General features: G+C 42.2%; 4 protein-coding genes across 7 annotated transcripts; 1 reads left to right on the forward strand and 3 right to left on the reverse strand.

The window, feature by feature from the left end:
* The first annotated feature begins 8,593 nt into the window (after window positions 1-8,593).
* LOC125975423 (hairy/enhancer-of-split related with YRPW motif protein 1) lies at window positions 8,594-11,221 on the forward strand. The gene is made up of 5 exons (XM_049731003.1): window positions 8,594-8,791; window positions 8,872-8,947; window positions 9,045-9,128; window positions 9,527-9,608; window positions 10,214-11,221. Exons 1-5 carry the CDS (start codon window positions 8,706-8,708, stop codon window positions 10,780-10,782), a joined length of 897 nt encoding a protein of 298 aa, XP_049586960.1. The 5' UTR covers window positions 8,594-8,705; the 3' UTR covers window positions 10,783-11,221.
* A 1,399-nt stretch (window positions 11,222-12,620) lies between these two features.
* Window positions 12,621-16,900, reverse strand: stmn2a (stathmin 2a). 2 transcript variants are annotated; one of them, XM_049731041.1, is made up of 5 exons: window positions 16,753-16,900; window positions 14,494-14,589; window positions 14,257-14,432; window positions 13,991-14,182; window positions 12,621-13,886 (listed from the first exon to the last, which is right to left on the reverse strand). In XM_049731041.1, exons 1-5 carry the CDS (start codon window positions 16,769-16,771, stop codon window positions 13,827-13,829), a joined length of 543 nt encoding a protein of 180 aa, XP_049586998.1. In that variant the 5' UTR covers window positions 16,772-16,900; the 3' UTR covers window positions 12,621-13,826. The 2 variants fall into 2 exon arrangements, with proteins under 2 accessions (XP_049586998.1, XP_049586997.1); XM_049731040.1 differs by having other exon boundaries at window positions 14,257-14,435.
* A 609-nt stretch (window positions 16,901-17,509) lies between these two features.
* LOC125975372 (gastrula zinc finger protein XlCGF57.1) lies at window positions 17,510-25,773 on the reverse strand. 3 transcript variants are annotated; one of them, XM_049730908.1, is made up of 3 exons: window positions 25,610-25,773; window positions 25,197-25,306; window positions 17,510-18,893 (listed from the first exon to the last, which is right to left on the reverse strand). In XM_049730908.1, the coding sequence occupies exons 2-3, from the start codon at window positions 25,297-25,299 to the stop codon at window positions 17,692-17,694; spliced, it is 1,305 nt and encodes a 434-aa protein (XP_049586865.1). In that variant the 5' UTR covers window positions 25,300-25,306; window positions 25,610-25,773; the 3' UTR covers window positions 17,510-17,691. The 3 variants fall into 3 exon arrangements, with proteins under 3 accessions (XP_049586865.1, XP_049586866.1, XP_049586838.1); XM_049730909.2 differs by lacking the exons at window positions 25,197-25,306; window positions 25,610-25,773 and adding exons at window positions 19,085-19,194; window positions 19,582-19,722; XM_049730881.1 differs by lacking the exon at window positions 17,510-18,893 and adding an exon at window positions 23,095-25,005.
* LOC137839491 (gastrula zinc finger protein XlCGF57.1-like) lies at window positions 19,868-22,833 on the reverse strand. The gene is made up of 3 exons (XM_049730895.1): window positions 22,671-22,833; window positions 22,178-22,287; window positions 19,868-21,991 (listed from the first exon to the last, which is right to left on the reverse strand). The coding sequence occupies exons 2-3, from the start codon at window positions 22,278-22,280 to the stop codon at window positions 20,754-20,756; spliced, it is 1,341 nt and encodes a 446-aa protein (XP_049586852.1). The 5' UTR covers window positions 22,281-22,287; window positions 22,671-22,833; the 3' UTR covers window positions 19,868-20,753.

Consider the following 25,773-nt stretch of genomic DNA (forward strand, 5'->3'; position numbering starts at 1 on the left):
ATTTGATTAATGTCGGCAATTTTGAACAAAAAGAAGCATTTTTTGTGATCATTTAATACCTGTACGGTGAATATACCCAGCGGCCACATACTCTGTTCTTTAAACTGGCCCCACTTTACTAATATTCAAAAAATTATTTAAGAATTATTTAGTCAAAATTACTAAAGATAAACTATATATTTTACATCCATTATTGCAAATAATAAAATAAAACAAATAATTTACATATACATTTTGCATAGAAATACAGTAATTGGTTCAGTATAACTAAAATAATTATAAATGCCATTTAGAAACAATAATTTATTTTTATGCTAGAAGAAAAATAAACTATCACACATTTGAGCTGATAAATGACCTGATAAAATCAATATGAAAAAAATCTCTGCATACCAATGAGATTACAATTACATTTGGGATTAAAAAACATATCTCTGTGTTCTTAATTTATATTTTGTTTAATTCAGCAGTGACCTTAAAATTAGGTTATGCTGCATCAAAACATTTTTTTTACGTCTTTCTGTAGGTGCGATATCTAACCACTAGATGGCGTAAGTGTGCCAGAACCCGATGGCGTCATGAGTTTCAATGCAAAACCTGGATAAGAATTCCTATCCTGATAACATACTTATGTTTATTATTAGTTTCTTCTGGAGTTCTCTTGCAGCCATTTTTTTATGTACAGAAAAATAGCCAACTTCTTGATAACCCGTTGCAGTCTGGAATAGTAACTCCCAAAAAGTCTCCTTGAGATCCAATCTTCATTTCTCTGCTGCGCTTACCCTCACACGGGTGTTCATGGATTACTGTTTCCAAGTTGTTGTCTTCTGCTAAATGCTAACGCATGACGTATTCATTAGCATCAACTGACATCTACTTAATATGTCATAAATTGAGGCAGGGCTGGGCCGGTTGTATGATGGAATGTGCACGCCGGCCTGCATCTGCATACATCCAGATGCCATCCCAAGAAGTCCTTTCCTTCTGGTTTTCATCAACACTTCAAGCCCCATTGATGGCAGAACAGAGGCTACGGACAAAAGCTGTATATACTGTACAAACAGTGCTCTGAGCGGCAGCACACTGACTCATTCTTTAGTCTGTGTGAGAACGGAGGGGGACCCCTTTTAGCTCCTTTGTGTTGGTGTCTGTCAACAGTGTAGTTGCAGGCCGGGCCCATTGTGGCGGCCAGTGTTGCGTATTGACACAGGGCCTCGCTCAGCTTGTTCCCAGGGTCCAACCTGGGGGACTCATGAATAATGGAGCGAAGATCCTCCAGGCCAAAAGGGAAATGAAAAGTTGGGCTTGGCTTCTTGTAGACATGAACTGTTTTCTTTTACATGCCAGTAGATTGAAGTGTGCTCATGCCACTGATTGTGTTGCTGCTGCCGGTTGGTCTTGTGCCTTGCACGCTGAGAAAAAAAAACGATTGCTTCAATCATCGTATTGACGTGAATGGCCGCCACCCCCGAGTTCCACCAACAGGGGGCATCCCTTTTAAATCTTGCTCCCAAGCAGGTCCGAGCCATCTGCTGAAAGGCTCACACAACCTGAGTTGGTGTGCCCTCCCTGTTTTCGACTTTATGAGACCACTCCATTCAGGGGAGGGGGGGGAACCAGAGGCCAGCGTGGGCGCCGCATGTGCGTGTGTGCAACAGACAGAGGGCAGAGCGGTGCCTCTCGCTTGTGTGCTTTGAGCTTTTCCAGCTTTGATCTTCCTCATCCCTTCATCCTTCCACGCCTCCGGCTCCTGGTTCGTGTGGCACACCGACGGCGGTGCAAGGTGGCGGGTTGGGGGGGGGCGGGGTTTTCACAGAGAAGCTAGTTGTTCTGTCATTAAAGCGCGAGGCACGGGGACCCCTGCCCAAGGCGTAATGCCACCGGGCGCAGATTGCAGTGGGCGTTCTAAGGGGGGATGCACATACTGTACAGTTCTCTGATTCTCTTTTATGCTCTTAGATCCCCCCCCCCCCAACCAGTGGGCTGGAATTCTTATGTGAAAAACAACCACCCCAGTGCTTAGAGGCTGCCCTCATGACCTCTAACATGGGAAAGTCCAGCGTTCAGCTGCTAGTTATATAAAGCCTGCCAAAGTCATGACAATCCCTGATGAATCGCTCCGGCTTCTAATATCTCTTAGCACATCACATGGAAACATTATTTCCTGGGGCGTGATGTTTTTTTTTTTTTTTTTTAATTGACAAATCTTTATATAGTCTGTGTCCATCGTCTGAGTTATCATGTGAATATTTGTCAGAAAGCATCCTTATTATCCTCCCCGAGTATGATAATCCTCAGACGTATGCCCCCCTCCCCGGCCCGCACCCCCACCTGCTGAGCTCAGACTGGAAAACACAGATGCGAAGGCACAGAGCACAACCCCTAATTGAAGATTAATTGGATAGCGGGGGCACTTACCTTTGTTTAGACATGTGGTAAGTGTTAGGCCGTGACAAGCGACTCGGCCGTCTCAGCAGATGACTGCATTTAATATTTCATGACTCACTTTCAGGGGAGGGGTGGGGGATTTGGGAGGGGGGGGGGGGGTTATTGCTGCTTTGTGGAGCAATCAGTGCGTGCTCAAGTTGATGACAGCGATCGTGCATGTCTGCAACGCCCTCCTCTGTGTAGTGGCAAGTGCTGTCTAACCTTTGCTGTCAAATCCAATCAGCCGCGAGTGTGGATCAATGGAACAAGTGTATCGTTCAAACGTGTTTAATTTTTTACCAAGACATGACAAACGTGGGGGACGATTGCGGTTTTTTTGACTTGCCGTGGAGTGGCCAGCTTTTAAGTTTCAAAACAGAAAGATAAATACAGACAGCTTGAAACCTTTGGTTTTGTGTGATGACATACGTGACTTAAAAGTTTTGGGTGACTTCGGAGGCTTATTCTTAACTCTATGATCCACCCTCTATTTTTATCATATTCTAAAGGCCCACTAGCAAAGCAAATCTCCTTTCGGATAATAATAGAGATGATTAATGAGCATGGATAATGAACACATGACTATCATGTACATCAGCTTGAAATAGAGCATGTGAAATGATGCACGGAAATAAGAATCAATAGAACAACAGGGATGGCAACGGAGTGAGGAGTGGCCATTTTGGGGTAAAAGGAGCTGTGCTGCTAACTAACGGGACTTTTGCTGCAGCTCACTGGCAGCTTTGACTGCAGCAGAGAGTAATGGGGCTGGCAGGGCGGAATCAATTACTGGCCACAACACATTTTCCCACAGGATCGGAGCTTGGGAAAGCAGCGCTTTACTGCAATGCAGACAGCTGGCACTGAGCATCCAAAGAAATGTTTTCATATCAACTCGTAACTCACCCCAGTTGCAAAACGTTACCGCTGCGTTCAAACTCGCCCTACGAGCGACTCAGTTATCGCCTTCATGTAGTGGATTCATTTTCGATTTCAGGGTTTATAGTTTTCTGTGAGGAAGATACATTTCAATTAAGGCTCCAGCACGCCACACACACACACAACCCCATAGATATGCAAAGTGTGTTTTTCCTGCGGCGACATAATGTGTGGCCTTAAAAGTAGCCGGCTCCACCGCGCCGCTTTCTGTGCCGGGCCAAGCGGGGGGGGGGAAATCACGTGCTGTCTCCTGTTGCGCTTATTTGGAAAGCAGCCTTGTGATCTGCCATCTCGCCTTTGTGGACTTGCTAAGTTAAGTGTTAATGGGGAGCATACTTGTAAACGCCATGGGCACGGTCATTGTGAGGGCGCTTGCTGAAGGAGCGTGGACCATTGTGGAAAAGACCTTGGAATGGGTGCAATGACCCAGTCAAATTTATTTATTAATTTGATTAATTTTCTTTATTTTTCTTTATTTTTATTTGATTATTTATTTATGTATTTATATTTTCTTTATTTTTTATTTTTCTCCATTTTTACTCAGTAACTGAAATGTGTATACGGATTACTATTAGGTAATCGAAAAATGTTTTCGTGCACAACTATTGTCTTGAGTAACACAAAGACGAAAAACAGGGCTTTGTTGTTTTGATTTTCACCCTACTTGCATATTTTTTATTTTTCTCCGTCTGTGCTTTCAAAAACATCCACTTTGAAGTCCCTTTTCATGTTTGCACTTTCAGACTCAAAAGCTGTCGTAAAGCAAAGTTGTTTTTTTCCCAGAACTGTGGAGTCAACGGTCCCTTTGGGGGGGGATTGATTTTGCCTTTTTAATAACACTTTGAAGCAGTGCCCAACCACTGTCGTGCATAGCGCGGAACACACATATCCTCCATTTTCACCAACAGTGTTTACATGGAAACAACAATGTCTGTTTCAAAAAAACATCCTCTTGGATTTCAAATGTTTGCATTTCCCGTCTTCGTCGCGGTTAAAAACCGTGGCGTGCAAACGCCTCCTTATAGCAATCAACGTTGTTTTGTTTCAACATTCTACCAGACGTCCAAGCGGTCATTCAAAATCACCATAGGATGCTTTGATTGTTTACATTGAGCGCGAGTAACCCAAAACTTTTGTTATGGGCGCCTGGACGTCGAAATACCGGTGTCATTTTAAGGAGGAGGAGGGGGAAAAAATAAGATTTGGAGAACAAGACAAAGAAACAAGGAAGTCAACACATCTTACCTATCCAAAAAGCACAATGAGAATCGATGCCAACAAAGGCAGGAAAGTAAAGAATGAGAAGTAGGGGAGGGGAGGGGGGGAGGGAACGATTGGAATGGGTCTCAAGCCTTAGTCCTTTCCCTGCCCAATATAGAGCTTGGGTGCTGGCTGGAACCAGAGGGGGCAGCCAGGAAACTGTGCTTCATAGGATAACATTGTTGTATGGAAGCTGTCTGGGAGACGTTTCCCTTTGCGGGAGCAGCTATTTACAACCGGCATGGGTGGCATTTGCTTTTTCTTGCATAATGCGCCATAGCTCAAAAGCGCACCTTTTTGTGCACGCGGCTCCATTGAGCGTGTCGGCCAACACACACACACAGTTGTTGACTGACAGGTATAAGATATCAGCATTACACGCAGGCAGGATGCAGGCACGGCTGCGAGCGCCGCTGCTGCCGACAGCCTCGACGGTTGACATAGTAAATCAATCCTGATGGGAGGGCGGGTAGCAAGGAGGGGAGGGGGGGGGGGTGCGCTGGGACTCAGCCGGGCCTCTGTCAGACACGCTCAGCCACTCGGCCGGCCAGAGAGAGGGGGACTGTCGACGGGTGGGAGAACGCTCGCCGGGAAGCGCTCACACGGAGATTGAGTTACCACGGAATTAGATCAGGGCTGTGGGAAACAGCACCTCCTAAACACACTCGCGACCGCACACACATAAACACACGCAGACCCGCCGGCACACACTCGGCCTCGCACACTATAAAGGGTCACCAAGGGAAACCTGAGGGGAGATGGAGGAAGGCAGCTGGGCACACGCCAGTTTCAAACAAATGCTCGCTTATGCCGTTTAGCTTCCTTCGCTCCGTTTGACGAGACGCCGGTTCAGCCGTGGTCAACGGGCGCCGCTTGGCTTCTAGCGGGAAAAAAAATGATCACATGAGTCAAGTGGAGATTGGGAACATGTTTAGATGCAGCGAGGTGAAATGTCAAGGATTCTGCAGGGAAAATCCTAATTATGTTTAATGGGCCAAAGGAATGTCAGCACTAATGTGAAGGACCTTGACAGTCAGGTGTGACCAGAGTGGGTTTGTGTCTGCATATAATGGATACCACATGACCCTGCATTGGAGCTGATATCGCTTCGGTACTATAATAGCATCAAAAACAATACTGATGTCTTCCCAAATACACTCAACATACCCCCCCACACCCCTCATCTTCTGGAAAAGTCATTTGATGGTTCTGACTGGGTGAAGGGCAAGAAGAGGGCAGACACTAATGGAGCTGAACTTGTCCCATTACTAGCTGACTTTTCAGGGTGAAAAATGCAGTTTTAGCCTTTATATATATGCGCACTAAAGTATTGGGACACCTGGCTAGACAGGAAGTGGGCATTGAAGAAAATGGGATTCACATGCTGCCGTGGCATAGCTTTTTTTTTTTTTTAAATGTGTGTCTGAACCTATTTTATCCCGAATAGCCATGACTTCTTCGCCAAATATATAAAATAGACTTTTGTTAAATAGACCAAATATTAATATATAAATATCCATGAATGGAGTGAAAAAATAAATCAAAGCTGCGGCTGTTCATGTTTTTAGGGGAAAGTTTCCGCTGACAGGACAGAGATGGTGTGAACGTTGACCCCCTCCCCGCTCCGCTCTCCTCACGACATCAACAGGTCGGACGAAGCTTGTATCTGTCACCGCCGCAACCTGGCTGACATTCTGGGAACAGCGTGCAGGCCAGCCGGACGAGCGGCCGGCCTGCAGTTGCTCCCTCTCGTCTGCACTTGTCTGGAAAACAACTGACCCGGTGGACGGAGCAAGGTAACAGCTGCTCCTCTACAAGCTACTGCAATGGAAGACAGCAGGAGGGTCAACACACACACACACTCACCCCTCCCCCACTGATGGCCTTACCAGACTTGTCAGTGCAGGATTAAGAGCTGACATTGTCTACGTCTTTCATCGCAACAGAAGGGGAAATGGCATTTGACTTTTCAATATAGCGTTCGTATTTGATTGACCTGTCTGCAATATGATGTGGCCTTGTACAGCAAAGGAACATTGGCAGGAACAGGCTATTGTAAATTTGAGTAAAGAGGATGGCATGGTGGACAAGCGGGTGGCACGTCTGCTTCACAGTTTTGATATTTGCAGTTTGAATATTGGCTTCAGCCTTCCTATGTGGAGTTTTTTTTTATTTTTATATATTATTATATTATTATATTTTTTATATTCCCCCTTTCTATGATAGGTTAGGTGGATTTAATGATGTTTAAGGACCAGGTAGTTCAAAACTAAATAAATGAGCAGGTAAACTGCCATAGACTCAAAGTGAAAATAATTTTTATTGAAATATAATTTGTATGTGCCACCCCAGTTTCATGGCAATTGCCTGTATATTTTTTTTGCATAATCCTGCTAACTAATTAACACACAAACACTCATCTGCATGCTTCTAATTAGCATATCATCTGCATATGCGGATGCCAGATTAGCGCTACCAAAACACCTTGATATTGACCAGATTTGACCTTTGTTTTAATAGTTTTGGTGATTTAATTCATACATTTTATTAAAATTGATCAGGTGGACGGGCGGAGGGACGGACCGGTGACCATTTCAAGGCTCAAAATGTTCCTTTGAATGACAACGTTTGAAAATTAAAGATTATTAATTGTGCCCCTAATGCAAAAAGTAGTCATGTCCTCCAAATGTCACTGTGGCCCACGTGTCCAAACTAAGAGGCTAGATGGCGCAATGCAGGTCAGCACCCCGGCATTGCATACATATGCACGTTTATGTATAAACATTAACTCAGTGTGTATCGATTACACTTTAGAACACAGACGTGGAAAGCTACTGTGTTTTATATAGTGCGCCCTTTGACCCCGGCAGATTAGCAGGGTCAAAATGTTCTCACCTTCCGTGGACCACCCGTGTCTCCGACCGGCACGAGATGACTGACACGCTTTCATAGGTCGGCGGTGTACATAAGTCGGCGTGTATGTTTGTTCATGTCGCTCATAAGCAAAACCTCCGCTCACACTTTGGTGAAGCCTGAGCTTCTAAAAACATTTCTCCGACTTGTTCCCAGCCTGCAGTGGGCCAACGCGTTCTGATTTGTGGATGAATGATTCCCTGGGAAGCTCAGTCAGTTGACCTGTTTGCAGTTTCCTAGGAGAGCCCGGCAACGCCGCCTCACTAATGTTGGGCCTCCCGACCGATTCAGAGCCGTGGCGGAATCACACAGCTGACGGCAAACAATGAACAACACACTCTGCTAATAGGCCGTGTGTCCTGCACAACAGTAAAGAGGGCGACCGCTGATGTGCCCCCCCCCCTCCAACAATCAGCAGGAGAAAGAGGGCTTCAAGCCAGGAGGAACTGTTAGTGGGAACCTCAATCTTTGAGTTTTATTAGCATGATTAAATTATTTAACAGCAGTCTAGTTGTTTATCTAGTGGTTTGGTGATCAAAAATATAGTATTGAATTTCATACAAGTGGTCATAATAATACCGTGTATAATCCTGCTTCCATTTAATGACAACAATAATCAGTATCAAAATATAAAATTGATGACAATTTTAAAATGTCATGTTTAAGCTGTTTTTAAAACAGCTGACCCTGGATAAGCGGAAGAAAATGGATGGATGGATGGATGGATGGATGGATGGATGGATGGATGGATGGATGGATGGATGGATGGATGGATGGATGGATGGATGGATGGATGGATGGATGGATGGATGGTGGAAAAGAATCAGCCTTTATGAATTACTGCGTTTTTTTAAATCATTATTTTTGACATTATAATATATACAAACTTGCTAGATTTAAAAGATGATATGTCCAAAAGAACATAGGCCCACAATAATGATAATAATCATAATAATGCATATTGGACATAAAAATATACACCTTGATTAGATTAGATAGGCTGACGTCATCGAGTAACTGCTCAAATGTAATAGGCTTACATTTGTTCAAACAGCCCTCACGTGACCTTGTGTGCCCCGCCCCCTCGAGAAGCACGTGAGCCAAGTTAAAGTGACGCGGAGTTGAGTTGTTGTCACTTCTCCAACGTCAACTCCAGTGAAGACATCATGAAGCGAAGCAGCAATTACAGCTCGTCCGACAGCGACTTGGACGACAACATCGAAGTGGAGAAAGACAGCGGGGACGAAAATGGGTCCGTTCTTTCATTCACGTTTGTTATTTTGCATTTTCCAACCGATTGTTTTTTTGCTCAAATGTGATGTCATGTTACAGACCGGCGGATTCTCACGGTTCAATGTCACCGTCCACGACCACCACTCAAGTTCAAGCCAGAAAACGACGTAGAGGAGTGAGTAGTACTATTTTTTTTTTTTTTTACTTCACTTACCGCAGTGCTCCAAATTATATTGTTTTATTTAAAAAAAAAAAATGTTTTCTTTTTTTAGATCATTGAGAAAAGAAGACGGGACCGCATTAATAATAGTCTGTCTGAGCTGAGGAGACTGGTGCCGAGTGCTTTTGAGAAACAGGTAAAATGATACATTTGTTTTGTCAAGCTAAATAGCCATGCATAAAATTGTCCTCGGTTTACGACGTGGTTTACACGCAAGTCAGAACGTGCGTCGTATTGTCTTTGCTATACGTACAGATTAAAAAAATATATGATCAATAAAAGAGCTAATATGTCCCACATACTTTAAAGGAATCATTTACATACCAAGTTATTGCCTTTTTTTAATTTTTTTATTACTATTGGGTTTTAAATTTAGCTCTTTGTGTATCTATGGGTTTTTCACTTCACCTGTTAGGGGGCTATTCATTTTTTGCTAATTCAAAATGGGTATTTTATAGTCTCCAATAAAAATTGAGCCAGTACTCATTTAGGACTCTAAGGTTAAGTGGTTTTTTTTCTTGTTTGGCTTTGCAGGGGTCAGCTAAATTGGAAAAAGCCGAAATACTGCAAATGACTGTGGACCATCTGAAGATGCTCCATGCATCTGGAGGCAAAGGTAGGAACTGTCAAATATTATCATATGTTCTTGCATGATACAGTGGACTCCCTTTTGTTGGTCAATATTTGCAATACAGAGGCCATTTAAATAAATTGTATTTCTATTCATTAAGCCCTCTTTTACCCCCATTTTTGCTTTAAACACAAATTAAAATACAGAAGCGTTCATCTGAAAAATTATTTTAATATTATTCTACTGAGGATAAGTCATTCAAAAAAACGGATGGATGGTTGTAAGCAACATCATACACAGGCACTTAAATATAGGGGGAAGTGTAAATTTACATAGATATTGATTACATTTAAATACATATGGCACCTAAAGAACCACTTTTTATATATTAAATCCAAATTTCTCAAAAATGTAAATACAACTTAACTGCAATCAGGCATTTCTTCATGTACCACTAGAGGGAGACTGTGTACCATTTGTGATACTTTTGTCAAATATTGAGAATCAATGGACTCTCACTGTACCAGTATAAACTGATGTCACTTCAACACACATGGAGCAGCAACACAATTTTCAAATGTGTATCTTCTCATTCATTGTTAGATCAGGGTCTCCCTGTATGTATCTAATTTTGTGAGCGTCTCTTTCAGGTTACTTCGAGGCACACGCCCTGGCGAAGGATTACCGCAGTCTTGGCTTCAGGGAGTGTTTGGCCGAGACAGCTCGCTTCCTGAGCATCATGGAGGGCCGGGACAGCGCAGACCCCCTCCGCATACGTCTGGTGTCCCACCTGAGCAACTACGCGTCTCAGAGGGAGGTGCAGGCCGGACTGGAACACTTAGCCTGGGGCTCGGCCTTCGGTGGCGCCCCTGCTCCCATGCCCCATCCCCTCCTCCTGCAACCCCCCCAGGGCAGGACACCAGTATCCAGAGGGAACAGCCGCCCACCTTCCACGTCGTCCTCGGAGACCTCGGTGACACCCAGACTCCTGCCCCCGACGGAGTCTCTCAGGGCGCCCCCCAACGGCTCGCTGCCCCTCAGCGTGGGGACGTCCAAGCTCTCGCCGCCCCTCTTGTCGTCCCTCTCCTCGCTGTCGGCCTTCCCCCTCTCTTTCGGCGCTTTCCCACTCGTATCCCCGGCGGCCCTCGGCGCAGTCGGCCCCCCCTCCACCCTGTCCAAGCCTTACAGGCCGTGGGGCACGGAGATTGGAGCTTTTTGAAGACGGCAACTGGACTGAGGGGGGCAACAGCTGAACTGGGCCACGACCACTTTAACATCTGTTTTTCTCGCCCAATAGACAGGTGTATGCAACAAAATTGGCCTTATTTGATTGTTAAGAATGTCTTTCCTGTTGGCCATTTTTCCTATTTGTTTAGAAGAAAAACCGAGCTCGGTATGATTGTATTTTATAAATTCAAACCGACAACTAATTTAGCTAACGCTAGCGGTTTGAGGACCGAGACGCAAAAGTGAACTCAGTGCTCCACCTTTTCAAGTTGTCAAGGAACAACGTAATGTACGTATTTAATATAGAATGACATAATTCAATCTGCTTGTTTATATCAGAACTATTTGGGGAAACTAACTTTCTCACATTGGGACACTTGCATTTTTATATCTGTAATATTTTTGTATCAATAAATCCCAATCAGAATCCACTTTATTCGCCAAGAAATTTGTTGGAACCGTACTTTGCCCACACCTGCCTGACACCATCCCAAACGAGCCTCATTACCTATGCGAAGAGGAAGTGCTGACACAGCTCAAGTGTTCAGGTGTACCTAACGAGGTGGTCACCCAAAAACTCATAAAAGCTCATAGGAAAGTAATGAGGTTCCATTTATGGACTACAGCGGCCATTTCTTCTCTTCGTGCCAGGTAAGTAACCAAATCCAAGAGTATTGTTACCCTTCTGAATAGACAGGAAATCATTAAGAGCCACGGGAAATCCTTTACAATGTTGCCCTGACCTCACCGTCTTGGGTTGGTCCAAAACGGAGACAATAGTGTGAACAGGATGCGGACATTGGAGGGAAGCGGTCACAAGTAAAGGCAACACACACACACGGCAGCTGCGCCTCTAAATCACTGCTCAACTCCAAGGGGAGATTTTTTTTTTTTTTTTCTATTTGAATGTTAATCTCAGAAGACAACTCATTGAACTGAAGAAAATCTTAGACAATTGTTTGAGGCTGTTGTACAATGAGAGCTATTTTTTGGTTCCGACTTTTGCTCCACTTTCTGCAGCACTTTTATATGTTATTTTTAAACGTCAACTTTACAGATAAATGCCGTTTTTGCTCTGTTAGCTGTTAAGTCTGTTTGTGCTAACTATTGGCACCACCTTGTATTGTATACCAAATATGCTTCCTGTTGTATTGCACTTTAAGAAAGAAAATATCTGCCAGAGAAATTATCAATACCCTTTTTTTTTTTTTATGTCACGATGTCTCAACATTAGCCACACTGAACTTTTGCCCTCATTTGGGAAGTGGAGGCATCATCATAGCTCAGTCAGGATAAATCCTTTACTGCCTCCTGCTGGTAGCTGCCTACAATAGCAAGTCTGTGGACGACTTGGGTCAGAGGTTCACTAGCGGGGCTTAAAATAAAATCCAAAAAATGATGATACATTATTTTTAAAGGTACATACCTATATATGGAGACTTACGCACAAATTAAACATACTTTAGCAGTTACTTTAGATATGGGCCATTAAAAAGCTGTAAGTTTATTAACACGGCGATTAAATATAGGCAAATAAAGTGTACTTAATGATTCAATTAAGACGCATTGCACATATGTTTGAAAACAAGCCGTTCTTAAAGACTCAAAGCCACTGCATTGACCTTCAAAACTAAAAACCAAACGTTTGCATACCACTAGAGGGAGCCGTTTACCACATAATTAGTTCAGACAGTATATTGATCTGGTGTTGATTATGAATGGGTTGAAAAACCTCCCCATATAGGGGAATCTAGGATACTCAAAACGCATCCGTTTAATTATTATTTTTTTATATTTGAATGTAATCACTCTCCAACAGAAAACCATTCATAACATTTGATCTTTTATTAGGCAGTTGACACACTCTCTCGTCTCTTAGTAGAAACTCATGAGATGGTGCATGCCATGTTCACAGAACCCCAAATCTTTATTAAGCAAAGCTTTCACAGAGAAATTCATCATGAAGGACAGGGAAGAAAAAGACAAGCAGCAGAGGTTGCAGGCAAGATAACAGCAGTGCTGTATATTAAAAAGAGACTACTAGTTCAGTGTGCTGAATGTATACTATAGCAATCCCGCATCCTAAATTCAAGGCCAACCACGCCGCGTGTTACGATCCTTTTCTCTTGCAGCCAAGCAAGCACGCACATCGTTTTTGTTCACGTAATCAATAGTACAATCAGAGAAACGTCTCGGAGTAGAGATGCATGGTACCGATGCGTCAGTACATTCTGGTGAAGGACTCGATAAGGAAAATGGCCTTAGGAATCTGCACGTATAGAAACAGTTGGCCTTTTTTTTTTCTCAAGACATTCCGAACCATAATGAAGCACCAATTAACAATTGGGCTCATTGCAAATGGACATTTTGTTTTATACATTCCAAGCGTGCGTGAGGAAGCAGGTGGCTTGTATTTGTTTAGTCTACTTTATTACCTCAGGTACACCGTACACCCAACATTCTTCACAAAGACACAAAAACATCATCGTCATTGTGACATCATTGTCATTATCGTCATCAGGAATACATAGCAAACGTCTGTCTACATCCAACTCACAAGTCACAAGAAAATAGTGGCGGCATCCAACAAAAAACATTGTACAGTGCAGTATGGAGGAAATCAATAGCTTGCTAGCTAGTTGGCTAGCTAGCTAACTAAGATTTGATGGATAGATAGTTATATAGATAGCTAGCTAGTTAGCTAGCTAGCTAGCTAAGGATAGATAGATAGATAGATAGATAGATAGATAGATAGATAGATAGATAGATAGATAGATACCCAAAACTAATATTTACAAAATAAGACAGATCCCTCAAATCAAGAAATGATTGCAGCTCTCAAAGATGTATGACACGGATTTTTTTTCTTTTGTCGTCATCGGTAATACTGAATTTGAGTGATTGATTGATTGCTGAGTGTTTTGATGTGGTGAGGTCCTTCACCTGTCGGGTGCTCCAGGTTTGCATGTTTATTTTAGGGGAGTGATGAAGTGATGGATGGATGGGTGAATGGAAGTTGGGACTTTAGTGCGGTGCTCACGCTGTCATCACTTCCCTCATCTCTTTGTTTCTGCGCACCAACGCTGCGTGTCTCTCCTAAGAAACAACATCATGACACCAAAGTCATCAAGTCATGTCATGAATTAGTTGGGATATCACAAAGCCCCGGTTTTTATATCTACTCGAACATTTTGTGTCACCTTCTCCTGTAGACGCTCCATCATGGCTGTCAGATAGGCGTCGCGGTTCTCCTTAATCTGCTCCATCTTCATTTGGAGCTTCTCCTCAGCCATCTTGCTGAAGTTGTTGTTCTCCTCCAAAGCCTTGACCAGCACGACCCTCTCATGCTCTCGCTTTTTGGCCAAAGCCTCCAGCACCTGTGTTTCCTGGAGCTAAAAAAAAAAAAAAAACACATTGAATCATTCATAGCAGGCAACTTAAAATGGCGGCGTCTTCTGCTAGTCACCTTTCTCCGCTCTTCAGCTGCCTCCAGTTTCTTCTCAATGTCATCCAAGGAGATGTCCCTCTTAGGGGGAGAAGCCAGGTTGTGGCTGACATCTGATACTGGAGACAGGGGCTTGAGAATCACCTCAAACGCCTGTCCGGAAGCCCGCTTGTTGATTGGCTTCACCTCAATATCTGCTGCTAGTCACATTTATTTTGTCAGACTTAAAAACGATAAAACTGGTTTATTGATTCTTACCTTCCAACTCATTCAGGATCTTGTTGCGTGGTTCCGGGTAAAAGCAGGAGCAGATGAGCGAGAGGACGGAAAGCTCCTTCATTTTCTCCTTGTAAGCTGCAAATTGGAACATCAACACATCATCCAGGTGAGTCATCATTACAGTCATGTCAGCATCCCGCAAAAGCATTTAGTAAAAGTTCGTTAAGAGCCTGTTAATAATTCATTGTATTCGTTTACGTCGAGGCTTAAGCAAGCGTTTGGCTTTAATGTGGCTTATCACGAGGGGAGCCGGATATGGACCCAGAAGCTGGCGTGACACCAAAGTTGAAAAGTCTTTATAAAGTATCAACAGAAAGGTCAAAGCTCGGCGTTTTTCTACTGACAACTTCTCAGAGTAACCCGAAATCTATTGATCAATCCCTCGCTGACAGTGCCGATCAAAGTAAAGTCCATTTTCTCATTTCCACACATCTTTTGTGTTGGATGTCCATTAGAGTGATAAGGAAGCGTGTGTGTGTTAAATAATTTCATTTCCTGCCTGGTGTGCAGTTGAATTTGATGGGCCGGTCTGTCTTCACCTGCCGCTTTTGTGAGCTTGTACAGTATGTGATGAGGTTGCCAAATACAAGTGCAGTTCTCACTGCGGGGCCGGCTGGCCGGCTCTGGCTAGCTTCCAGCGCCCAACCTATGCCTTCTGTGTTATTTACTTTCCTTAATCCAGATAGGTGGCCCTTGTTCTGAATGCTAAATATAAAAACTTGACTTGCAGCTAGAATGCATATAAAATTACACGAGAAAATATTTTTTATAATAAGTGATCAATAATAGATCATCTGTAATTAATAGGCAACAAGTGGATTTTTATTTTTCTGAAACGTCATAGCTACACCCAAAATCAGTATTGCGCAAGCTTTTAGAGGTCAAACTTAAAAAAATAAAAATCTCCAAAGCCTGATGTGCTAGGAGAAAGTACAGATGTGTTTTTTTAAATCTGTGTCAAAAAAAGGACATAAATCCGTTTTTGATTAAAATTTGTTGTTTACCGCTGTTAGACAAAGCTCAAGTTGGGAACAAAAAATGGCCCAGGAGAGGATTTGATCCAGTTCGCCCACATATGCTCATAATTCGAGTAAAGGTTCATTTGATTGCTGCAGAGTTGGGGGGGGGAAAAAATTAAACGGCCCCTCCTAGGCAAAAAAAATCCCGATAATGCATTTCAATGGAGTCAGCCAAATAATTAGGAAAGGACATTGGAGCAACCACCCCTTGCATCATCTTGTGACCTAAGGCTCCTTGAGCAAGGCACCTGACCCACATGACTGTAGGATGACAAAGCGGTTTAGAAAATGGATGACTAGAATTGACAAAAAGTTTTGGATTGCGTTTTAATTGACAGCCAGGTATTCAATTCATCAAGTTGAATGGCCTAATGTAAAAATTTGAGTTGCACACTAAAAACTGTCAGATGCATAGCTCTCAAAACTCGGCTCATATTTGATTTCGATTTCAGTGCATGAAAACAAAAGCGAAACCTGATTTACCAAAGTAATTCAAAATGATCAAACAATGCACTCATCATGTAGCTTCGTTTGAGCACGGCTGCTACATGTTACCGTCGCACCCCCCCCCCCCCCCCCTAACAAAGGATGATGAATCGTTACAGTATTTAATTCATTAATGGCGATGAATAATGATGGTTATTTTAAAGTAAAGGAATGGGGGAAAAAAAGGTTTGAGGTGTTCAAGTTGGTAGCTTAGCAGTGGAAAAAGTGATGACGCCCTCTGAGGCCTCAATGGTGGGCAGCATCAGCATCTTGGGTGGGGTCCGTCTGCATTATGCTGCGTATTGGGGCCGATGGAGTGATGGAGACGCAGGTAGCACAGTCAAATTCTAAATGCACTATTGTAAACATCTTAAACGACTTTAAAAGGAGACAAATGCAGAATTACATATTTTATGTGGACGGGAGGATAGAAAATGGCTAATTGGTTCATGCTTGCGTCGCACCGCCAAGGAGACGAAATCATGCAATATCACCGCATGAATCAAACATAGAAATTTATCATTTATTGAAATATCATCGTTTATATTCACGCATTTTTTGTATAGGATTCTAAAGTGGTCATTTGTCACATGACGCACCTCACAGACAACACAGGCCGGGCCGATTAGACCCCCGTAGAAATATGCAAAGAAAGAAGCATCAATCCTTTTTTTTTTTTCTTTTTCTGTCTTTTTGTGTAATCGTGATTGGAAAGGGGGAAAAAAATGCTTACCGGTTGCTGTTTTGGCCATGGCTGCAGGGAGGGTTGTACGGCGAAGATGTGAGTGTCTGCTGCTTCTGTGCTGCTGTGCTGCTGTGCTGCGTTCAGGTGAACGATGAAAATGCTCAAAGCAAGGCACTGAGTCAGCGGCAGTGGCCAAGGGGCGGATCGGGTGGTGGCGAGGAGGCGGGGCCTATTTCATTTGACGCATGCGCACAATGTACGGGATGCACCCATTGAACCGACTGCTATAGTCCGTTTAACAATCACACCGTGGACAAGGTGGAGATAGATTTTATGTCAAATCGATTAAAATCTAGAAAAAGGCAAACATTTGTCGCGTTAGAATCACCGGTCATATTATTAGGTACCCCTGCAATGTGGCTGGGAACTGTCAAATAGTCGCATACAGGCTGTTGTGATTCCTACACCATCTTGATTTTCACGTAATTAAATTTATCGATTTTTATTTTTTAGGATAATTTTTTTAATTTATAGATTTACCCGTCTGCAGTTGAAGTGCGTCTTGCTTCAGATGAAATTAAATTGATGTTATAATTATTATAATGATAATTTTGATGTTAATGCCGTGGTATAAAATAAACTAATGATATGCTCTTTATGATACTTACCTGACTTGTGTCGTAAAATGTTGGGAATGGCTCAAATCTCATGGCACTCCATTTATTGAGGTGTCACATGACGCGTGTCATCGTTTATCATTCGACATAATTCCATGTGATTCTATACTTCTTCATATGATTCCCCATTGTTCAATGTCATCACATATAAATCACTTTTATTTCATAATTCAAAGCACGCCACATGCTTGCATATTTTGTCATTCAGCATTTTTACACAAATTGCTTCATCTATTTTCTCTGCAAAACAAATATGGGGGCAAAAACCTTGACATAAACATGAAGTGTGCTCCAGTAGATGGTGAAAACTTCACGAATCATTGCTCATCTCCCCAACATACTCGGAATTCTCTTTGGCTGAGCAGGCGACAGAGTTCTCGCCAGTGTGGATTCTTATATGTCTTTTTAAGCTTTGCTTCACTACAAAACGTTTGCCACAAACTGAGCATGATAAAGGTTTCACACCAGTGTGGACTCTTGTGTGGCTGTTTAAATCTGTCTTATGACTGAACTTTTGGCCACAAACTGAGCATGAAAAAGGTTTCTCGCCAGTGTGGACTCTTGTGTGCCTGTTTAAATCTCCCTTATGACTGAATCTTTGGCCACAAACTGAGCATGAAAAAGGTTTCTCGCCGGTGTGCATTCTTGTGTGCTTGTTTAAATCTTCCTTATGACCAAATTTATGGCCACAAACTGAGCATGGGAAAGGTTTCTCACCAGTGTGGATTCTTGTGTGCCTTTTTAAATGCCCGCGCAGAGAGAATTTTTGGCCACAATATGAGCATGAAAAAGGTTTCTCGCCAGTGTGGATTATTGTGTGCCTTTTTAAATGTCCCCTATCAGAGAATTTTTGGCCACAAACTGAGCATGAATAAGGTTTCTCGCCAGTGTGGATTCTTGTGTGCATAATTAAATGTCCCTTCTGAGAGAATTTTTGTCCACAAACTGAACATGAAAAAGGTTTCTCACCAGTGTGGATTCTCGTGTGTGATTTTAAACTTCCACTTCGACTAAATCTTTGGCCACAAACCGAGCATGAAAAAGGTTTCTCACCAGTGTGGATTCTCGTGTGCGTTTTTAGAGTTTCCCTCCGAGAGAATTTTTGGCCACAATCTGAGCAGGAATATTTTTTCTTCACGTCATCACTATCTGATGGTGGAGCTGCTTGTGATCCTCCACAGTGGTCTCCATCACCTTCTCTGGTCATTTGTTGAGTTGAGCTGCAGCTTGGCGGCTCCGCCCCTTTGCTCACTTCCTGTTGACCCTCATCTAAACTCTTCATAGGAACACCAGTCGATAGCATCTCGAAGGTATCCTCCTCCTCTTTAATGTCGCAGGAGTCTTCTCCTTTTTTAATACAAAGCCGCTCCGGCTCTTCCTCCTCTTTTATGGTGCAAAGAAACGTCTGCTCCATTTGTTCTTTGATGTGGTGGACAAGCTCTTTGCCATCTTCCTCATTAATGCATGTGCGCTCCGGCTCCTGATGGTTAGGACGAATGGCTTCACTAATGTCTGCAAAACAAGGCAAACACATCTCAATGTATATTAACAATAAAAGTTACAGTTGAAGAGAAACTAACAAATCATATCCAAGGACTTCTTGAATCTACCTATCACACATGATTTTGATAGAATTCTACTAAAAATGGACACTGGAAGAGAATTCGTAATAGAAAATAGTTCTTTTCTAAGCAAGTACTAACCAACTCTGTGTAACACAACATATGGCTGCAGCCAAAGATCTTCCAGTCGTTGATGACTATGGTCCTCTTCCTTCACGTACTCTGCTGTGGTCCGTGCAAACATTTTCACACTGCAATCACAACACTTGTTCAACGATGTTTGACTAACAAACATTTCTTTTGGGCAGCGGCGAGCGAGCTATTTGTTGAGGTAATTGAGTAAAGGTTATTCCATAGTAATATAATTTCCACGTTGCAGTATTACTCTCGGTACAGCATGTGATGATGGCTCATTTGAGATCCAACTTTCATCGAGGACGCTGCTCAGAGAAACTTTTGTGTCTACTTAAAAAAAGACAGTTGTAAATCAACGATAATACCAATAATCAAGCTAAAAATTATAAAGTAAGCACTGTAGTAGCTACCATGCTAATGAAGGCGGCCCGCACTTCTAAACTGTAACCAAGCAGTACTACAAATAACGGTCCTAACATGAAAACTTGTTAGTCGTAACTTACTTCTTTCGTCGTTGCAGTTTTAGTGTAACTAATGTTACCAATTCACCACTTAAGTTGCCTGTTTATCTTATGCAGCCAAATGGGCGATTCGCTTGTGTTTGAGTGCTTATACCAAGCGGGCTTCCGTAGTCTTTTGTTTACTTCCTGCTTACGCAATGAGGATGTCATTTGAGAGAGGTCCCGGATGCCCTCTAGCGAAGTGTTTGGTTTGTGTTGGTTTACTTAGTGCGGCTGTTGAGTTTAATTCATAATGGCCATGATACAGAATGCAATAATTAAAGGTAAATTAATTTGGTGAACAACAGAGAGCATAGCTGCATGCTTTATTAAAATGACAAATTACAGCCAAATAAAAACAAGGCATTGTATTACAATACTGAGAAAAAGTGATGCTTCTCTTGAAAAGAACCAGCACAAAAATAGAGTTCATATTTCAAGTCAAGACATCAGGAATTCAGTTATGATGGCAAAAAGTGGCCATCTATCAAGGATTTTCAGTGCCTCGACCTGCTTCTTAATGTAGTACCCCACACATACATTCTGAATAATTCACATTTTATTTCATGACTCAAACCATTCCACATGTTTTCATATTTTGTCATTCAGCATTTCTACACAAATTACTTCATCGGTTTTTACTGCAAATTATGGGGGCAAAAACCTGAACATGAAAAGATTAACAAAGCCCTAAACACTAATAGAAACTAAGCAACTTGCCCTGAATATGAATTAAAAGTAATTACAATTAAAATCTACAACTAAAAACAAAATAAACATCAAGTGTAATGAAAATTACAAAACTACTATTATCGCGAGGCCGGTTAACTAGTATATTCTCAAATTCATTACGACTACAATATGAACTTCTCACTGTGGTGAAGGAAAGGACTTTGGCATCCCAATCAAAAGGTAGATAGAATTATCATTGATGCAAAAACTCATGAAGTCTGCTCCAATAGATGGTGAAAACTTCACGAATCATTGCTCATCTCCCAAACATACTGGGAATTCTCTTTGGCTGAGCAGGCGGCAACAAGGTTCTCGCCAGCTAAGCTTTGCTTTGCTAGAAATCTTTGGCCACAAACTGAGCATGAAAAAGGTTTCTCATCAGTGTGGATTCTTGTTTGAAGTCTTAGAGGTCCCCCCCAAGATAATTTTTGACCACAAACTGATCACAAAAAAGGTTTCTCACCAGTGTGGGTTCTTGTATGAAGTATTAGAGTTTTCTTCCGAGCAAATCTTTTGCCACAAACTGAGCATGAAAAAGGTTTCTCACCTGTGTGGATTATTGTGTGCCTTTTTAAATATCTTTCCTCAGTGTATCTTTGACCACAAAATGAGCATGGAAAAGGTTTCTCGCCAGTGTGGAATCTTGTATGAAGTGTAAGAGTTCCCTTCTGAGAGAATTGTTGGCCACAAACTGAGCATAAAAAAGGTTTCTCTCCAGTGTGGATTCTTGTATGCGATTTCAAATGTGTCTTCCGAGAGAATTTTTTGCCACAAACTGAGCATGGAAAAAGTTTCTCACCAGTGTGGATTCTTGTGTGACTTTTTAAATTGCCCTCCCAAGCGAATTTTTGGCCGCAATCTGAGCATGAAAAAGGTTTCTCGCCAGTGTGAATTCTCGCGTGCATTTTTAAATGTCCCCTGTCAGAGAATTTTTGGCCACAAACTGAGCATGGAAAAAGTTTCTCACCAGTGTGGATTCTTGTGTGCCTTTTTAAATATTTTTCCTTAGAGAATTTTTGGCCACAAACTGTGCATGACAAAGGTTTCTCCCCAGTGTGGGTTCTTGTGTGCCTTTTTAAATATCTTTCCTCAGAGAATTTTTGGCCACAAACTGTGCATGAAAAAGGTTTCTCCCCAGTGTGAATTCTCGTGTGCCTTTTTAAATATCCCCCGTGAGAGAATTTTTGGCCACAAACTGAGCATGAAAAAGGTTTCTCACCAGGGTGGATTCTTGTGTGCTTTTTCAAATGTTTCCTCTGAGCAAATTTTTGCCCACAAACTGAGCATGAAAAGTTTTTCATCACACTATCACTATCTAATGGTTGAGGTGCTTGTGATCCTCCACAGTGGTCTCTATCACCTTCTGTGGTCATTTGTTGAGTTGAGCTGCAGCTTGGAGGCTCCGCCCCTTTGCTCACTTCCTGTTGACCCTCATCTAAACTCTTCACATTAACACCGGTCGATGGCATCTTGAAGGTATCCTCCTCCTCTTTAATGTCGCAGGAGTCTTCTCCCTCCTCTTTAATACAAGGCCACTCCGGCTCTTCCTCCTCTTTTACGGTGTAAAGATGCGTCTGCACCATTTGTTCATTCAAGTGGTGGACCTCTCTGCCCAAATCTTCCTCTTTAATGAATGTGCGCTCCGGCTCCTGATGCTTAGGGCGAATAGCTTCACTAATGTCTGCAATACAAGGCAGACATATCAATGTATATTAACAATAAAAGTTACAGTTGAGGAGAAATTTACAAATCATATCCAAGGACTTCAATCTACCTATCACACATGATTTTGATAGAATTCTACTAAAAATGGACACTGGAAGAGAATTCGTAATAGAAAATAGTTCTTTTCTAAGCAAGTACTAACCAACTCTGTGTAACACAACATATGGCTGCAGCCAAAGATCTTCCGGTCGTTGATGACTATGGTCCTCTTCCTCCACGTACTCTGCTGTGGTCCTTGCAAACATTTTCACACTGCAATCACAACACTTGTTCAACGATGTTTGACTAACAAACATTTCTTTTGGGCAGCGGCGAGCGAGCTATTTGTTGAGGTAATTGAGTAAAGGTTATTCCATAGTAATATAATTTCCACGTTGCAGTGTTACTCTCGGTACAGCATGTGATGATGGCTCACTTTAAATCCAACTTTCATCGAGGACGCTGCTCAGAGGAACTTTTGTACTTGAAAAAAGACAGTAGTAAATCAACGATAATACCAATAATCAAGCTAAAAATTATAAAGTAAGCACTGTAGTAGCTACCATGCTAATGAAAGCGGCCCGCACTTCTACGCTGCAACCAAGCAGTACTACAAATAACGGTCCTAACATGAAAACTTGTTAGTCGTAACTTACCGCTTTCGTCGTTGCAGTTTTAGTGTAACTAATGTTACCAATTCACCACTTGAGTTGCCTGTTTATCTTATGCAGCCAAATGGGCGATTAGCTTGTGTTTGAGTGCTTATACCAAGCGCTTTCGTAGTCTTTGGTTTACTTCCTGCTGACGTAATGATGATGTCATTTGAGAGAGGTCCCGGATGCCCTCTAGCGAAGGACCGTGGGACGTTTAATGTTCTTGTTGCCCAGCAAACAAAACATTGCGTGCAAAAAAATAATAATGTGCACGTTTTCCCAAAAAACTGTAGAAGTGTCTGTATGCTACTTATTAGCAAAATCTCTTAAGACTGCAGTTCTTATTGGTTTGTGTTGGTTTACTGAGTGCGGCTGTTGAGTTTAATTCTTAATGGCCATAATACAAAATGCAATAATTAAAGGTAAATTAATTTGGTGAACAACAGAGAGCATAGCTGCATGCTTTATTAAATTGACAAATTACAGCCCCCCCCCCCCAAAAAAAGGCATTGTATTACAATACTAAGAAAAAGTGATGCTTCTCTTGAAGAGAACCAGCACAAAAATAGAGTTCATATTTCAAGTGAAGACATCAGGAATTCAGTTATGATGGCAAAAAGTGGTCATCTGTGAAAGGTTTTCAGTGCCTCGACCTGCTTCTTAATGTAGTACCCCACACATACATTCCGAATAATTCACATTTTATTTCATGACTCAAACCATTCCACATGCTTTCATATTTTGTCATTCAGCATTGATGCAAAAACTCATGAAGTGTGCTCCAATAGATGGTGAAAACTTCACGAATCATTGTTCATCTCCCCAACACACTCGGAATTCTCTTTGGCTGAACAGGCAACAGGGTTCTTGTCAGTGTGGATTCTTATATGACTTTTTAAGCTTTGCTTCACTGCAAATCTTTTGCCACAAACTGAGCATGGAAAATGTTTCTCTTCTCTGTGGATTCTTGTGTGCTTGTTTAAATTATTCTTCTCTTTGAATTTTTGGCCACAAACTGAGCATGAAAAAGGTTTCTCGCCAGTGTGGATTCTTGTATGACTTGTTAGAGTTCCCTTATGACTGAATTTTTGGCCACAAACTGAGCATGAAAAAGGTTTCTCTCCAGTGTGGATTCTTGTGTGCACTTTTAAATGTTTCCGCTCGGAGAATGTTTTGCCACAAACTGAGCAAGTAAAAGCTTTCTCCCCAGTGTGGATTCTTGTGTGCGTAATTAAATGTACCTTCTGAGTGAATTTTTGGCCACAAAGTGAGCATGAATAAGGTTTCTCACCAGTGTGGATTCTTGTGTGAATTGTTAGAGCTCCCTTGCCTGAAAATATTTGGCCACAAACTGAGCATGAAAAAGGTTTTTCACCAGTGTGGGTTCTAGTATGAAGTGTTAGAGTTCCCTTCTGAGCAAATTTTTGGCCACAAACTGAGCATGAAAAAGGTTTCTCGCCAGTATGGATTCTTGTGTGCATAATTAAATGTCCCAACTGAGTGAATTTTTGGCCACAAAGTGAGCATGAATAAGGTTTCTCACCAGTGTGGATTCTTGTGTGAATTGTTAGAGCTCCCTTCCCTGAAAATAATTGGCCACAAACTGAGCATGAAAAAGGTTTTTCACCAGTGTGGGTTCTTGTATGAAGTGTTAGAGTTTCCTTCTGAGCAAATTTTTGGCCACAAACTGAGCATGAAAAAGGTTTCTCACCAGTGTGGGTTCTTGTGTGCCTTTTTGAATGTCCCAACTTGGAGAATCTTTGGCCACAAACTGAGCATGGAAAACGTTTCTCACCAGTGTGGATTCTTGTGTGTCTTTTTAAATTTCCCCCGTCAGAGAATTTTTGGCCACAAACTGAGCATGAAAAAGATTTCTCACCAGTGTGGATTCTCGTGTGCATTTTTAGAGTTTCCCTCCGAGAGAATTTTTGGCCACAATCTGAGCAGGAATATTTTTTCTTCACGTCATCACTAGCTGATGGTGGAGCTGCTTGTGATCCTCCACAGTGGTCTCCATCACCTTCTCTGGTCATTTGTTGACTTGAACTGCAACTTGGCGGCGCCACCTCTTTGATCACCTCATGTTGACCCTCATCTAAACTCTTCATAGGAACACCAGTCGATAGCATCTCGAAGGTATCCTCCTTCTCTTTAATGTCGCAGGAGTCTTCTCCTTCTTTAATACAAAGCCGCTCCGGCTCTTCCTCCTCTTTTATGGTGCAAAGAAACGTCTGCACCATTTGTTCTTTGATGTGGTGGACAAGCTCTTTGCCATCTTCCTCATTAATGCATGTGCGCTCCGGCTCCGGATGCTTAGGACGAATAGCTTCACTGATGTCTGCAAAACAAGGCAAACACACATCAATGTATATTACAATAAAAGTTACAGTTGAGGAGAAACTGACAAATCATATCCAAGGACTTCTTCAATCTACCTATCACACATGATTTCGATAGAATTCTACTACAAAATGGACACTGGAAGAGAATTCGTAATAGACAATAGTTCTTTTCTAAGCAAGTACTAACCAACTCTGCGTAACACAACATATGGCTGCAGCCAAAGAGCTTCCAGCCGTTGATGACAATGGTCCTCTTCATTCACGTACTCTGCTGAGGTCCTTGCAAACATTTTCACACTGCAATCACAACACTTATATTAATATAATTTCCACGTTACAGTATTACTCTCGGTCCAGCATATGATGATTGCTCATTTGAGATCCAACATTCATCAAGGACGCTGCTCAGAAGAGCCTTTGTGTCTCCTTGACAAAAGACAGTTGTAAGTCAACGATAACGCTGATAAGCTAAATAGCATGACGTTAGCACTGTGGTAGCTACCATGCTAATGAAAGCGGCGCGCATTTCCGTACTGCAACCAAGCAGTACTACAAATAACGGTGCTAAAATGATAACTTAGGCCCGCAGTCGTAACTTACCTCTTTCGTCGTTACAGTTTTAATGTAACTGTTACCGAGTAACAACATAAGTTGCGTGTTTATCTGATGCAGCCAAATAGGCTATTAGCTTCTGTTTGAGTGCTTAAACCAAGCGCGCTTCCGTCGTCTTTGGTTGACTTCCTGCCTACGTAATGATGATGTCA

The sequence above is a fragment of the Syngnathus scovelli genome, chromosome 9 (genome assembly GCF_024217435.2).
Source record: "Syngnathus scovelli strain Florida chromosome 9, RoL_Ssco_1.2, whole genome shotgun sequence".
In the NCBI taxonomy this organism is placed as follows: domain Eukaryota; kingdom Metazoa; phylum Chordata; class Actinopteri; order Syngnathiformes; family Syngnathidae; genus Syngnathus; species Syngnathus scovelli.